The following is a 16,559-nucleotide window of genomic DNA, read 5'->3' on the forward strand; positions in this document are numbered from 1 at the left end:
CCACGCGGGCTCTCGGAAAAATGAAAAAAGTCGGTTGCAGTGCACTTCATGGCCTGACCTCCGAAAACAACTTGCTGAGGTCATGTGATGGATGAACACAAGTTGAGTTCAGCCACGCAGAATAAGCGAGAGCAGGGCAAACCTTTGGCCCTTTATGACAAGATAGCGACCGAGCTTGTTTGGACTGTGCCAATAAACCTCAACGCCCTGTGATGGCTTGCATATATCAGGACCCACTTGTGTTACATACACGCGCACACAGAAACACACACACATACACACACACACACACACACACACACACACACACACACACACACACACACTTGGACATCATGTTAGACACAAAAAATGTTCACCGGAGCACTTGTCTTATTGTAAACCATGATTTGCCGACTCGTGTCAAATGTCTGAGAATCACGTAGTCGACCTCTTCGCTCTAAAATGGCTGCAACTGTTCTGCTTTTATAATGCGAACGGGGCAAACACATGTGAAAGCATCAACAGTTGCCTCTCTCTGTAGAATGGAAAAAGAGAAACGCAAAACACATGGCATTTATTTTTTAATTTTGTATTTTCACTATACGCACGCCCTGATCCGCGCCCGCGTTTTCCTTCAAGATTACTTTGCCAGGCTGCACCCAACAAGACCTGCAGTCGTTGGCTGCGGTGTTTAGCGCTGTCATCAATTTACAGGACCCCTTACCCGGCCCACAAGACTACACACAGTTTTACAACAATCGTGTTGTCCAAATACTTTTATTAATTTTTTGATCAATTTTTGCCCTGTTGCACCACATATTACGTCCCATGTCCACGTTTCTACTTTTGAAGCTGTTCATGTTCATTTGACGGGAACACACCACATTCAAATCATTGAGAACTCGAATGAATATGCTTGCTCGCTCAGTGTGGAGCGCTTTGGTGCAAAAGTGACTTTTTTTCGACGCAGCGTTGCTGTGAAGGCCCTGGTCGCTTCACTACACATTGTTTGTGCTTGACGGTATTACCCACAATTCCTTGGGACACCTCTGCGCACAAATCACATGCCATTTGTTTAATTTGAGCTCAGCGGTCTCGACATTGACGTGCAGCACACCGGCGGAATTGTGAACCACAGGCAGACGGTGGAAGGTGTCGTTCGTATACGTTATTTTTGCATAAATAGTCTAGCCGTTGTGTGTTAAGGCCGCAAGCGCGCGGCCGTGCATGCAAATAATGTGCACCGGGACTCGTTAGATGAAGGATCACGCGGCTTTGGTCGCCCGTTTGCCATCAGCACGCAGGTGATATTTGTGCGCGTTTATGGACGCGTGTTTGACCTTGCCCTTGTGTCCTTGTGTCCGCATGCAGATGTTGTGCCGCTGCCGCCTGAGGTGAGCAGTTACCGGCGCGGCCGTAAAAAGCGCGTGCCTTACACCAAGGTGCAGCTGAAGGAGCTGGAGAAGGAGTACGCGGCCAGCAAGTTCATCACCAAAGACAAGAGGAGACGCATCTCGGCCGCCACCAACCTCTCGGAGCGCCAAGTCACGATCTGGTTCCAGAACCGGCGCGTCAAGGAGAAGAAATTCGTCAGCAAATCCAAGAACAATCACCTTCACACCACTTGAGGAGCCGGCGTGCTCCTGCGTCGCGTTTACCTCCGCCTCGGGGGAATAAGATCGAGAGCAACGAGCATCTTGCTTTGTTTTTAAGTTCACTTCCATCTCCATCAAAAGAACACATGGCCCGACCGGTTTCAACTTGGGAGACAAAGTCTCTCAAAACTGTGAAAATACCGAAAATGGACTCCATCTTTGTTTTATATGACTGTACATATATAAATATATAATATTTAAAACGATATATGTAATTCAAAGTCAAGTATTGTGTGTTTTCTTTTTTTGATGATGATGAAGATGATGATTATTATTATTTTCATAATTCTCTCCAAACCAAATCACAAAAGGACTGATGACGTTTTTAAAAAAAACATGACTGATGTTTGCTGACTTTAATTTGATTGTTGTTGCTTTTTTTTGTTTGTTTGTTTGTTTGTTTGTTTTTATCGCCATACGACAGGAATGCTTGGCACTTCATGTCAGGTTGCACCCAAAAGACTTTAAGACCCTCAACGAGAAAATAAAAATATTAGAAAGAAAAGAGGAATATTTGGGGTGAGCCATTCTTTTCTTTTCCCCGTTGAATTCAAAAGCGATGATCTCCTCTCCGCGGGACTGTTTGTTCTTCTAAGGCTGCGATGTTGTTTATCTGTGTAGTGCAATGCCTTTTTTAAAAATTATTTAAATTCATCTTACGTATGGCCGAAGTGTATCCTCGAGTATCCAGTGCCTGTATGTTCTCTTTTTTCTGTTTTCTTTTCTTTTCTTTTTGTTTGTTTGTTTTGTCCAAGAAGGATTCTGTCATGCATCTGCAATGATTGTAAAGCATTAAAGTCAGTGAGTACTACACCTGGATGCACACGCCTTTTATTTGTCGCGCCGAGCTTGTAACTTTGCTGCACTATGCCGTGACGGTCTCATAAATACACGATGATGACGATGATCAACTATTCCAATCACTCAGCCACTGCATGGCACACACTCTTGCTCCTGCCTGTGGCGCGCGCGCTCGCTATCGCGCGTGCTCGGAGAAGAAGCAGCACGGTCGAGCGGATGTGCTCGGAGCCTGATGAATCCAAAGTCTTCCCCGGCGGGCATTGTAACGTCCGCGTGGCTGTTGGCCGGCCTGCTGGCGCCTTGCAACGTCTTGTCGCCCTTTGCCGAGAGGCCGAACGGTGCACACTTTCCAGCCGGACATATTTGTTTGGTGCACATTTGGTGGCTGTCCTCCCAAATTAGCCGCATTCCTCGCACTTTGGCCCTTCTTGTTGATTTCAAAATACATTGTTTTTATTGTGATCAGCGCCATTATTCTTCTTGTGATTCTAATTATTATTCTCATTATTTTGATCCTGATTATTATTTTGCGATTTGTAGATTGATATGGTATAGGGTATTGTTTTAGTTCTCGGGAAGTAAATTGCTCCAAATATGCCGTTTGTGCAGCGGAAAGTAGAAAACAACTACTAGCAATTTGTATTCCTCCTTCTTTCCTTTTCTCGTATTGCTGTATTGTAAAAAAATCCAGTTGGACCTTTGCTCTTTGTCGACTTTTTAAATGATAATAACGGAATCGTATTTTTCGCGTTTTGTATTTTAATTTATTAGTGTTACTCACGGAGTTGCGTAGTTGTCCACACGCATATTGTTGACGCCAAAAGATATCTGCCACGTACTCACAAGAGCAAACCGATTTATTTGGGAACGGTTTGGACACTTTGCTCACTTTGTGGCATAATTCCCATTCCGACTAAATCCAAGATGAAAATGTGGAGGAAAAGACGCAAGTGAGATTTGCACTCAACGCAAGGCTTTACTTTATTTTCACACAAAACAACAACAACAAAAAAAATCTTGTTCGCTGTTGTTGTTTTATTGGTCGTTGTTTTTTAACTAAATACACCGCGGCATTAATTCATACGCAGAAAAAGAATGCAATGCGGGTTGTTATCGTTTTGAGCAAACGTGTTTGCCACCACCACCGCCGTTCTTCAATGTAAACTTTGAGTCGAGAGAAGTATAAAGTTTGTACGTCGTCTTAAATTTAAAAAAATAAATAAAGGCATGCAACTTTAGATGAGTTTAGCCCGGGTTTTTCATTTGCGCTTTTATTGGTCTGAATAATCGATAAGTGTTGGACGTGATTACTATTTTCCTGCCTGCGTTTATTTGATGAGTGAAATGTAGCGACGTATCCAGTTGGAAATAAAATAAGCTGTCATTATTGTCGAGTTGCAATCTGCTTGGCCATTTGTTGCCTGCCCCCCTCGGACCCCCAGTCTCACCAGATCGTCTTAGGTTGTTGACTGCCATTCGAGATGTCGTTGGTTTTGTCGCTGCACTTTTGAAGTTGTTGTGCAAAAGTTGTGGCTTTTACCCTTGACCATGACTATGCAGTCACTTTGACCTTGACATGGCGGCAGATTGTGCATAATAAATAGGGGGCTGGACACCGACGCAGGCGGTTTGTTTGTGGCCAAACAAGGTGTTATTTCCCCGTCTAGACAGACGAACTTAATGGCATGCCATAAATGCATAAAAAAGGGGGAAGTCAGGCGAAATCCTCTGAACGCATTTCGAACCATCACTCCAGGCCTTGCATTAACATTTGGTCTCTGCACTTTTGTCTTTTTGCTCCTCTGACAGAAGTGCTCTCAGAAGTGCTTCCTCTGCCGAAGTGGACACCGTGGAGCACAACGCGGACCTCGAACGGCAGCGGTGGCGGTGAGAGGAGTGACGTGAACGTCGTCCTGAAGAGAAGCCCCGTCAAGGTAACAGGCTGGTCTTTTTTTTTTCTTCTGCAGCTGCGACGTGGCAGCTTTGCTTTGCTCCGTCTCACAAATGGCGCTGTCCATAGGGGGCTGGACACCGACGCAGGCGGTTTGTTTGTGGCCAAACAAGGTGTTATTTCCCCGTCTAGACAGACGAACTTAATGGCATGCCATAAATGCATAAAAAAGGGGGAAGTCAGGCGAAATCCTCTGAACGCATTTCGAACCATCACTCCAGGCCTTGCATTAACATTTGGTCTCTGCACTTTTGTCTTTTTGCTCCTCTGACAGAAGTGCTCTCAGAAGTGCTTCCTCTGCCGAAGTGGACACCGTGGAGCACAACGCGGACCTCGAACGGCAGCGGTGGCGGTGAGAGGAGTGACGTGAACGTCGTCCTGAAGAGAAGCCCCGTCAAGGTAACAGGCTGGTCTTTTTTTTTTTCTTCTGCAGCTTCGACGTGGCAGCTTTGCTTTGCTCCGTCTCACAAATGGCGCTGACCACTTTGCACAGCTAGGACGCAAATTTCAAAGCACCCGTATTGTATTCTTGTCCTTATTCATATCGCTCTTTCTCCGCAACAGTCGCCCCGCATGCTGCACTGAATTATATTTGCATGATATTATTCAAATGGTAACGTGTACAAAGTTGTTCAGCAATAGAGCTGCAAATATTTTCGCATGCAGTACCAATTAGCCACACAGCCCGAATGAACATTTGTTTATTTTGGAAGCTGCCATATGTATTTTGTGACATTGTAAATTGTCTTCATCAAATATTGTACAAGTCTAATTGCCATTAGCAATACGAATCTATTAGTCAGGTTTGGGACGTTAAAAATGTTCGTTTCCCCCCCCCCTCCCCCATTATGCACACACTTTATGTGCACCTGGAGCAATCGGGTGCTCAGGCGCAAAAAAAATAAAAATAAAATAAATAGATAAGAATAGAGAATAAATGTGTAAGCGTGGAAACATGCAAGGTGAGGACTCGTGGCAGCTATATTGGTGAAAGTTTGTTTGCTCCCTTGTAGCCTCACCAAACAATAAATTCCATCCTATCAATTTATGTGATGAGGTTCAAAATGAAACTGGTCCAGGTTGTGCCTTGTAGTTGCTGACTGAAAGTCTCATTTTCTTTTATTAACGAGTGCTCGTAGCATTTCTAAGTGTGTGTGTGTGTGTGTGTGTGTGTGTGTGTGTGTGTGTGTGTGTGTGTGTGTGTGTGTGTGTGCGTGTGTGTGTGTGTGCGTGTGTGTTTGGGGGGGTCGAGGGGTGGAGCTGCAGGCCTTCCACGGGAGCCATTGAAAAGGGGGCTGATAACCTCTGGTGGTGAGCAGAGGAAAATATCAGGAAGTGCTGCCTGCTGCTATGCAAGCAAAAATGTCAGCCTTGCACAGTGGCAGCTTGCTCGCTTGGTGTTTAGCTTTCGTACTTTTGACTTATTGATGGGCTCTTAGGAAGGGGAGCAAAAAAAAAAAAAAAAAAAAACAGACATGTCTTGGACCAGAAATGTATTTTTATTCCGTTGAATTCGAGTTCCATTTCAGTGCATGCACGTGAGTGTTGTTTACACACATTCTAAACGCGCACTTCAGTGTAATGGCCCTTTTAATATAAATTGCAGAACAGAAATAGAATACTTCTTTTTAGACTGCACAATATATTTCACATTGCATTCTATCCGGAAAGCTTTTGAATGTGTCACTTATGATTTGACAGTGCATTTAAGATCCTTACACTTAAGAAAGTGTTTCATAGTGTGTGGGTGGCGCATTGCGATACAAGATATTGCATTTTCATTTTGCACGGCTCCACAGTAACTTTTTTTTTAATTCGGAGCTCAGTGGCCCCTAACCTGAAATTTTAGGGACGCACACGTACTCTAAATTGACTTGCCAATAAATATGCGTGCATACCATTTATTTTAAGGGTTAATGATGAACGGGCTGAAGTTTGGAGCAGAAGTTTGTCAGCAACAAAAACAACAAAAATAAAGAATAGTAGTGATTTAAATAAAAAGAAAAAGAAACGAAATGCGAAAATCCGAAAAGGTTGCACTTGCCGCGAGTGGATGAAAATTGTCGTTGCGTGGTCCCAAATTTCCGCAGCCAAATGTCTTCATTTAAGGGCAGCGTCGAGCCCTGAATTTACTTTTTTTTTAATGGTGGTTGCAGCGTGCATGTGTGAATAATGGAAATGCACAAATTCTGCTCACTAAAACAAGCATTTACAAAACATCAGTATCATATATTTACAGGACTATACTGTCATTCAAATATTATAATTGAGTTCAATTATTTTCTTTTTGAAATATAAAACTGATCGCTTTAGAAAAGTTTTCCCATCAAAGTGACGGTCAAGTTCAATCCGACATTGAATTATTTCACGTTCATTTAACGACAAAATTAGGAACGACTCGAAATACCTTTTTTGGGGGGTGGGGTGGAGTCCTGCTGAATAAAGCAGACGTTTGGACTCTCATCCAAATTTTTTATTTTTGATGCGTATTATTTTAACACACTCGTGTCTTGCTGATGCGCAGCAAACGCTGCGTCCAGTGTGGTTGCTGTCGTGGGGCAATTTCGACGCTCATCCCAAGTGGCGTTTTTAAGTGAAACTAGCACTTGCTGCTTGCATGTCTTGAAGGGAGCTTTAAAAAAAGGGATTGCCCAAGGCCATAACAACCTGCCTCACTGAATCAAAGAGAGAAAATGGAGAGAAAGGCCCTTTGTTTGGGGCTATTGCCCTGTCTGGCCACCACCAATGGATTTCAGGAGGCTAATTCCATTATCGAGGAGACGCTGTACTAGACAGTGACCTTGACTGTCTCTATGCTCGATATGCTTGGCCCCCCTTAGCCCCTTTTTAAGATTGCTTGCCTCCCCCCCTAACGAGAGCAAAAGGCAAATGGATTTCTGCGGGAGCCAAGCATGACATCATCCCGAGAGTGCAGGAGATGCCCCTAGCGCAGCCATCGCACTGGGCTGAAAGTCAAATGCGGACGTTTGGGAGCAGAGCAGCGGAGGACGCCCAACACTGGTCCTCTTCCGTCCAAGGTAAAGAGGCGACTTCAGCCTTCGGCTCTACTCACGCTGCGCACCCAGGTGGCTCGTGTAGCTTGTGTGGCTGCTGGCTGGCCGCTCATGCAGGGCCGCTTTGGAGTCAACGTCGCACTCGATTCTTTGGCTTTTGCTGTTTGTATTATGACAAGGTCTTGACGCGCTGCAGTAGGACGCCTAAACGCTCCTCACTTTAGCTGTGATGAAAAATATGCGCAGCAGCAGCAGCGCGTAGCGAAGTGGAGCAAGCCTATTTGAAATCTCCATTTGAAGCCTTTTCGAAGTGCGGTCTGCCTTTATTTAGGTTGGTGCGATGAGATACAACATCAGCTTTCTGCTCTCAAATGCCGACTGGTTTGCAAAAAAAAAAAAAAAGTTCCTGCATAACACTCGAGCATATTTGAAGCGCGTCAGGATCACTTTGGAGAGCAGGAGCTCTCACGTACTTGTGAACGACTCACTTAGCACTTAGAATTGCGCAAGTTTTTTTTTCTTATTTTCTTTTTTTTCATTCCTTGCATTTTAGATATATAGTTGATATTTTATGTCCACCAATTTGTTCAAACATGCAACGCAACACACACACACACACACACACACACACACACACACACGCACGCACGCACGCACACACAAATTGTACAAACTTCAAAAACATTGCACAAACTTCAAAAACATTCCGCATCATTCATTCACACTAGTCAAACTGATGTCAAGTATTTTTTTTCTAAACTTTGACAATTTTGCCTATTTTGAGTTCAAAACCAAGTTCAAGCAACCGTGAACTTGGCTTCGTCGTGCATGCGGCCGCTTATAGCGAATGCAATTGTTTTGGGTTTTTTAAATACCTCTGTTCTGTCTATCTTCGATTGAATTAAGTTTAGTAATGCTGCAGTTTTTCTTTAATTCATAAAAATATGCCCATTATTTGCATCATTTGTATAGAATCTCAATGAACAATAGTGCAGTTGATGCAGCGTTAATTGTGAAGGCTGCAAGTGGAGTTTGTGGGGCTGGCTGTGCAAGTTGCGTGCGAATGTTTGTGCGTGTTGGGCACTTTCATGTTAATGATAGTGCAAACTATTTCAAGCAAAGTCATAACTGCTCTTTTCTTTCTTTTTGATTTTCTTTGTTGCTGCTGTTGTTGTTGTTTTTTAATTCAAGATGCCCCGATCTTTTGTAGAGAAGTGACTCCACAAATCAACTAATTAGCGCAGACGGAAACTCTCAGTTACGTGTCCCCTGTTATCCTGTAAAAATCATATAAAAGAATTGCGAGAAGGGTAACAATCCCACCAGAGTTAGTCAGTGGGCTTTATTGGAGCGATCTGTTAAACTTGTTCATGTGAGGTGTGCTATAGAATATACGCTCTTAAAGTAACCTTATAGAGCCACCCCCGCCCCCCCCACACACACACACATTTTTTTTTTCAACAGAGCCACTGGCTTCAACCTGCTGACCCTCTCTTACTGTAAATACGGCAATGAGCATCAGTCCTTTCTTTAAAACAAGCTTGTAAAGTTGGGACATCACGCCTTTATGTGACAAGGAATTCAACCATAATTTGGTACAAGATGCCACATGCAAACCCTCCTCGAAAGTGGGTGGGGGACAGTGTTTTCATGAGATAGACAGAGCGTTTAACAAAAAATAAAAACTTTTGCCAGCTTGTAAAAATATTAAACGAGAACACGGCCAACTCCTTTAGTGAAGTGGTTTTAAGAAAAGACAAAAAAAGCAGCACTGGGTACTTTTGGTCTCATGACTCAAGTCAAGAAAGAAACAAGCTTGTGGAATTTTATAAAAAGCTTTATGGTATTTTCAAAAAGCATATAAAGCTGAGCTATAGAGACGTGAATGTTTTGTTTTGCCTGAGCCCGAGCGAGTGGGTGGGACCCCGTGGAGCAGAAGTTGGCCTAGACACGTGGTCTCAGGCTGACCAATCAGGCGCCCCCCCAGGTTTAACTATGTTAAATGTCAGATTGCAATAAACTAGAAGCTGTTGGTCGGGCCCGCGGAAATGGGCGAGCATAATCTCCTTAATCCGGGCTTTGTGGGACCTTTGGTAAACATCCACACTGGAGACACCTTTTATTTCCCCAATTTTCGAGCCTCGGGGGGACAACTGGCGGGGCTACCGTCTCTCTCCTACCCCAGGAGGGACAACGTTTGCTCCCTCCCGTGGAATCCTTCGGAGCCGTGCAATGGATACTCCCAGTCCTACTTCAGCAGCCCCGTCTCTATTAACCCCTCGTTCAACCGCTCGTGTGAGATCAGCAGAGCGGAGGAGGCCAAGTGTTACTACGGCAACGGCGCCAGGGAGGCGTGCGGCGGCGGAAGCGGCGGCGGCAGTGGAAGCTCGGGCTCGGGCTCAGGTGGCCTCAAGCGGGAGGACAGGGCGAGGGACACAACCTCCTCATCCCTAACATCAGAGCACGGGATGCACGCCGGGATTGGCGCCGCCGCCGCAGTGGCGGCGGCCGCCTTCGCCAAATACGAGTACGGCAACGAGCAGCTGACGCAGGACCCTCCGTCCTGCCAGTCCATGGAGTCCGACTCCAGCTCGTCCCTGCTCAACGAGAGCAGCAAGCCCCCATCCGGCGACACGCAGAGCCTGGTGTCCCCGGCAAGCCACGCCAACAACATAGCCGCGGGCGGAGGTGGGTGCCGCTTGACATTTCAGAGGGGAACGGGAAAGCAGCTTTTCATTTGATTCTGTTGTCGTTGTTCGAGTGCACGCTGCATGCGCGTGTATAGCTAGGCTGCGCATACACGAGTGTAGAAAAGCGTCAATTAGTGCGGTAATGTTGTGCAGACTGCAAAGGGACTTGCGCGGTGCGCACACGCCACTAGGGGTTGCCCTAAAAATGCTCCACACGCCATGTGTCTTTTCTTCTTTTTTTTTTTTTGCGTCCCCTCCATGGTGGAGCCCCTTTTCCAAAAGACAGCATCTTTGTCACCGTGCTCCCACGAAAGCATGCACCTCGCCTGCATGCATGTGACTTTTGTCCTGTGTTGGCCGCTGCAAAGTGGCGCGCCCACGGCCACGACGCGCTTTAATTAACAACAACCAAAAAAAAAGAAAAACAAAGAGAGAGATCAGCCCCGCTTCACTGCCTCCAGATTAATTTCTTTCTCTCTCTCTCTCTCTCTCTTTTTCTTGTTTTTAATGACTTGTAAACGGTATTTTTATCAGTTGCATGTATTCGACGCTAATTTAACACGCGGCCGCAGACATTGGCAAATAAAGCCAACGCGGCTTAATTGTCACGTGAATGCAACTTTAACTGCGACAATAAAACTTTTTTGCTGTGGCACGAATCATTCTGCTATATGCCGGATGAAGATGCAAGGGACACCGTGAATATAAGTAGGATTCTGGAAAATGTCTTATCGATTGCTGCTTGAAAGGGGGAAGAACTAAAACAAATTGCATTAGGCGTCGCGTGCAGGAAGTGGCTGCTCGCTTCCTTATCGGCTTAATTTCTCTGATAGCCAATTTAAAGTTTACGGGGAAAACGTCCCCTTGTGTCCGTTCTTATTTGTGGTGATTGCTCAATGAAAGGTTTCGTCGAGTGGGTCGCCAGTAAGCTGACGTCCCTCCAGACTCGCCCTAACCTTGGATGTGACCATGATTTTGCGTTATGCAGCTATACATGAACTTGCTCCAACCTCCTGTTCTTCCTCCTCCACCTCCTCGCCGTCCTCCTCCTCCTCACCACCTTCGCCCTCTTCCTTGTCCAGGTGCCCCGTGGTACCCGATGCACACGCGGACCAGGAAGAAGCGCAAACCTTACTCCAAACTTCAGCTGGCCGAGCTGGAGGGCGAATTCATGCTGAACGAGTTCATCACCAGACAGCGGCGGAGGGAGCTCTCCGACCGGCTCAACCTCAGCGACCAGCAGGTGAAGATCTGGTTCCAGAACCGCAGGATGAAGAAGAAGAGACTCATGCTGAGGGAACAAGCTCTGGCCTACTTTTAGTGCTGACGCGGCTGCAGAAGGTGAATCAGCGAGACGCTAAAGAAAGAAAGAAAGAAAGAAAGAAAGAAAGAAAGAAAGAAAGAAAGAAAGAAAGAAAGAAAGAAAAACGCAAAACAAAAAGTAGCCCAATCTTCTGTGCTCACGTGGTTTTCAAGTGCATGCACGGCCTCTTCTTCATCTTTCCAAGGAAGTTCTGTTCGCCAGCCCCATTTCCTGCTGTTTTCGAGCCAGTGTATGAAATTCAATCATTGCTGTCGTCGCACAAATTTGGGGAGCTTCAGTCAAGTCGACTCCCCAATTTGAGGGAAACGCAACGAGCCAAATTTCACATAACACCCTCAATGGTCTTTTTGCCCGCGCTTGCGTGTGAATGAACGAAAACAGGCAGGGCCTCTTTCGAAAAACCTTCCAAAACAAAGCTAGACATTCAAAAGGACCGCCAGGACTCAAGTGGTTGAATCTACGCATCAATCCACTAATGTGATTAAATAGCAGGGAGGGAGGAGGGGGGGGGGGAGTCTTGCCCTCCGCGCATACACACGCACGCACGGACACAATATAGTATAATTTGGGCCACGCGTTGTGGACACGTTCACGGTCACGGGCAGGAAGTGTGCAAGTGTGCAGGAGGAGAGCCACGCAGTACGTCAAGTCCAACAAATAAAGGCAGGTTCACCGTCTTTATTTTTCGTGTGCAATGATTGCGCCCATCTGCTGTCATTGTACTGCTTCCTACCTATGGAGAAGTGCTGCACGCATTTAAAAAAAGAAGGGGAAAAAATAATATTTTAGTTGACAGCATATAATTGTTAAGTGAAAAACTTAGTGTCCGTATTTTAAACAATCGACATATTGATGCATTTAAGGCCTGATGGTGTAATTTCAGCAGGCGATTTTCCCTCCTCCAGGCCTTAAACAGGATTTCAGATTTTCAGATTTTTTTTGGTGCTCGTGATGAATAGATATCTTACGGATAATCATACCAGCACTATTAATAATAATGAGAGCAATCGTCCATAAGAAGTATTCGCGTGTGCGGATGCGGTCGAACGAGTAACGGGTGTAGCCGTGAGCAGTGTATTTGCAGCATGACATTACTGTGAAAGTACTCCAGGTCGGGCCACTTTTCATGTAGGTGACGCGTTTGTCTTCTGAATTATCTGTGTGTGTATTTTTTATTTTTCTCCCTGTCCACTTTCCGAGGCGACCCCGCGTTGAGACCGCGGGAATGCTTGTTGGCGTTGTTCTTTGAGGAGGGACGTGCGGGCGCTGCGCGGCCGCCCTCGACGTCCTCCTGCGACCTCCTACTCGTGTATAACTTTGTCCTGCAATGTCATGACACATGTTACTCGATTGTGTGGATCCCCGTTCCACGCCGTGTATTGGTGCTTTATGTTTTGAATCGTCTTGAACAACGAATACTGTCGCATTCCGTGAAGCATATTTGTGGTCGTGCAGCGGGAGTTGGAAATGTGCTCGGCCTCTTCTATTATGATATAAATATATACTGGCACATATTTGATATGGACAAAAGGGGTCCCCCAAAATGTTCCGTGTTAGTAGCTGTTTGTTCTGGTGGTTACTTTGATTTGGGCCCTCGTTTGCATTGCTTTCTTTGCGCTTGTAAGGATTGCTCCATTGTCTTGTATAGTCATGATATGAATGTATATGCGTACGGTCTTCAATAAACAGAATATTGCAACGTCCCTCAGTCTTGTCATTGGCCGTCGGGATTGCGTTATACAGGAGGGACCCGAAGATCTGAGCCGTAATTTGAAGTATAGTGTCGGAGGCGGAGGGGGCGGCTTGCACATAATCCACATTCTGTGAACTCCAAGCTGCGCAGGTTGGCCTTTCTTTATTGGGACCGCCTGAATACAAAAGTGCATGACAGAGGTGAGCTCGCCCCCAAAACAATCGAAAAACAAAACAAAACAGCAACACTTGCAACTTCCGGCTTCAAACGTTCTCCAGGATCCCCAATAGTGCATGCCTTCGGCTGATTTTTATTGTAGATAGATAGATGGATAAAAACACACACACACACACACACGCACACACACACACACACACACACACACACACACACACACACACACACACACACATTAGTATATATATGTGTGTGTGTGTGTATTTGTATATATATATATATATATATAATGTGTGGGCGTGTGGCTGTATGTGTGTGTTTTTATCCATCTAACAGGGCTTCCTTTCAATTAGAACTTAATATGGGTACTCTTTTGCAAGGCTATAATGGTGCCGCTAAACATGAAACAGCTCTGTAAAGTCAGTAATGGTGTTACACCCTGGTGCTCCATATAAACAGGCCCAGTGGACCCACTCTTTTTTTCCTTCTTTTTACATACATGCACCCCCTCGTGCCCTGGTTTGCACCGGAGGTGCGCACATTTGCATAAGAAGCAATGAAGCGATAAAAGTCGGCCTTGTCTGCTGTGTACCGTGCAGCCAGCAAGCGCTGCATTCTGCCAAGGCTCAGTCAAGCAAGGATATGATAGTTCGTGCGGCTGCGTGCGTATGTCTGAAGTGCAACACGAGCACGCGTTTGCGTCCAGCATTGTGAGCTTTTCTTGTTGTCTTTTCGGTCCACGCTCACTCGAATCGTTATGTCCCGCGAGGAATCGGCACAGCTCCATTTTCTTCCTGACCTCGGTGCTCGTGGACATGCGTGTCAGGACACGAACCGCTGTGAGCAAAGAGATGCATTGTGCTTCAGCGACCTCGCTTGAGTTTGATTTTCACACTCAAATTAGTTCGACTGAGTTGTTATCAAATCACACAACATGCAGACCTCGCAGAGTTGACAGCAAATGTTGTAGTGACGTCACAACGCCTGCACCCCGTGTCTCGCTTTCAAGACGACGCTGGAGCGAAGTTGTTGTCGAAAATGAGAAAGTTCCACGTTGGAATAGTTGTTTTTTAGGCGGCGGATGATGACAAACAGCTGGAGATGTGCTTTGGTTTCAAGAATCCTCCACGTCAAAGTTCTCCTATATCTGGTTCACGTTTGGGATCCACGACAGTTCCACGTTGAGGGAGACAAAAACAACAACAAACGAGTTCTCACTCGCATGCAGTGGCCCAAGTGTTATTTGAGGCACTCTTCCGTTTTCATTTCACTCTTTTCCTTTGAATGTGCAAATCGTGCTGCGCGAGCGTGCAACAGATGCGAAGCAACAGCGTCAACGAGCGAGCTGGTTAGCGATTGGAGTACATTATTCATAGCAGTCAGGTTTGTCTCCGTCAAAATTAAAAGTGGCGCCTTCGTATTTGTTTATTGTTGCCTTGTTGAATGCGCTGCATAAAATGCTCCATCTCGCTGCTGACTTGGCCTGCACATTCACTTCTGGAGGGCACATTCCCAAACGGCCAAGGTCAATCGTATCATCACAATACACACAGCGCGTCCCGTGCGATTGAACAACATTCCATCTTGTTGTACAATACTTCCTCTAAAATCACTTCTCGAACCACGCACCGACCTTGTGTCTGGTTTAAAGGGTGTGGTGTTTTTTTTTATTCTCTCCCCACGACGCAATGACTTTTGGGCACCTTTGTAACTTGCTGCCCTTTGACTGTGTATGCAGGCTTGCGCATGCAGGATGCAGGATGTCCCGCCGCGCACAGCTTAATGTGAAACTTGTTCAAGGAAACTTTGATTATTCGCTTTGATTCTTCGCTTTATGAGCATATTATGCCGAATCCTCAAAATCAGCTTTGCGGCGCGACTTTGGGTGCGTGTGTTCTGTAGCTGGCAGAATTTCAAAGCCCCGAAAAGAAGGGAGTGCAGGCGGAGGAACCTGAATTGAGACATCCGGATTGTAAAACGTCGCTGGGGTTTTGCACCACTTGGAACAATAGCTTGCGTGCGTGCTCAGCACCAAGTTTGACTTTGAGACTGACCAAATGTGTTTATGGCGGCCCGCAGTCTCCACGTCTCAAAGGTCAGTGAGCTTCACGGTGCCCTTCGCAGAGAACTTGTGTCACGTGGGCTGCGTGGGCTCGCAGCCCCCCACCACTGGAGCAGAGCCGCGCGGCCTTTATGGCGAGTGGCTGGCCAGAAAAAAAAAAAAAACACACACACACACACACACACTCACACACACAAGAAAAATGCCCGATACTGTTCTGAGTGCGCGAGTGTGTTTGTATATGTACTGGTCGAATTGTTGTGAAAAGTGTGCTTTCTACCATCGTTGTTTAGATGAGACATCTGTGGTTATATTTCCGAGGTGTGCTCCATTCTCAACAAGCTTCTTGTTATTATTTAATCATTGTGCATGTGTCATTGACAAAAGAGAAGAAAAACACGTTTAAAATTGGTTCCCTTGGCGAGTTTGCAATGTTTGGCCAATCGACGTCATACTTTGGATTCTTAAAGCGTGGCGCGACTGCTCCGACTGCTGCGTTCTATGTCCTACTTTGGCATCTCGTGCTGTCGTTTTATTTTCGATCACCCTTTGCGAATAATTGGAAAATATTATTTGTCACACTTGTCATTGGTGCATAAAGTTTACATTTTTAATTTGTCGATAGAGAGTGCGTGATTGTCCCCCCAACACGTCTACTTTGAGCAGCAAAACTCATATTTTACTCAGGCAGCATATGTCAAATTAATTGACCAGACCAGGGACGACAGTCTTTCATTTGCCCGCAATTTTACAATTCCCCCCCCCCCATTTCCCACAACTCGATATCAACATTTCATATTGCGCTCTATCTCTTTAAGTTTGTTTATTTGACCTTTTAGTTTCGTTTTATTTTAATTTTTTTGCGTGTGCAAGGAAATTTTCGGTTGATCTATTTGTAATTGGATCTTTTTTTGTTTTGTATTCGCTACAGCGAACGACGGTGTCGGAAAGACAAACAATCGACTGCAATCATTGCCACTATTTTTAGATTCAACACCCCAAATAAATACTATTAAATTAGTTGGCATAAAAGTTATCAAAAACGTTTTTAAAATGTATTTTAAAAGTCAAATGCAATAATTAACTATTTTAAGTCTGACTTGATTATATATTCTAGTAATCATTTAAGACATTATAATAAAATAATTTTTGTTACACTAACATTTGTTTCTGTTTGCACACACACACACAAACACACACACACACACAC

The 16,559-nt window shown here is 45.3% G+C and overlaps 2 protein-coding genes and 1 long non-coding RNA gene across 4 annotated transcripts in view; 2 read left to right on the forward strand and 1 right to left on the reverse strand.

The window, feature by feature from the left end:
• The window catches only part of hoxc13a (homeobox C13a), a 3,682-nt gene extending 1,232 nt beyond the window's left edge, over positions 1-2,450 (forward strand). The window contains exon 2 of the mRNA XM_019895573.1: positions 1,354-2,450. Coding sequence (XP_019751132.1) covers positions 1,354-1,610 — 257 coding nt within the window. The 3' untranslated portion in view covers positions 1,611-2,450. The remainder of the gene's footprint in view (positions 1-1,353) is intronic.
• Positions 2,451-7,495: 5,045 nt separating this feature from the next.
• Positions 7,496-13,120, forward strand: hoxc12a (homeobox C12a). Of its 2 annotated transcripts, XM_019895677.1 has the most exons (3): positions 7,496-10,091; positions 11,176-11,452; positions 11,501-13,120. In XM_019895677.1, exons 1-2 carry the CDS (start codon positions 9,452-9,454, stop codon positions 11,412-11,414), a joined length of 879 nt encoding a protein of 292 aa, XP_019751236.1. In that variant the 5' UTR covers positions 7,496-9,451; the 3' UTR covers positions 11,415-11,452; positions 11,501-13,120. The 2 variants fall into 2 exon arrangements, with proteins under 2 accessions (XP_019751236.1, XP_019751235.1); XM_019895676.1 differs by having other exon boundaries at positions 11,176-13,120.
• Positions 13,121-13,772: 652 nt separating this feature from the next.
• Positions 13,773-16,559, reverse strand: part of LOC109531388 (uncharacterized) — a 5,382-nt gene continuing 2,595 nt past the window's right edge. Inside the window, exon 2 of the long non-coding RNA XR_002171163.1 lies at positions 13,773-14,124. This is a non-coding gene — a long non-coding RNA (uncharacterized LOC109531388). The remainder of the gene's footprint in view (positions 14,125-16,559) is intronic.

The sequence above is a fragment of the Hippocampus comes genome, unplaced genomic scaffold, assembly GCF_001891065.2.
Source record: "Hippocampus comes isolate QL1 unplaced genomic scaffold, H_comes_QL1_v1.1 scaffold113, whole genome shotgun sequence".
NCBI lineage: Eukaryota > Metazoa > Chordata > Actinopteri > Syngnathiformes > Syngnathidae > Hippocampus > Hippocampus comes.

Excerpts from the sequence above, each read along its gene's own strand:
- hoxc12a (XM_019895676.1), top strand. The coding sequence starts at position 9,452 with ATGGGCGAGCATAATCTCCTTAATCCGGGCTTTGTGGGACCTTTGGTA. Across the intron at positions 10,092-11,175 it reads CAACATAGCCGCGGGCGGAG|GTGCCCCGTGGTACCCGATG; the intron begins GTGGGTGCCGCT and ends TTCCTTGTCCAG.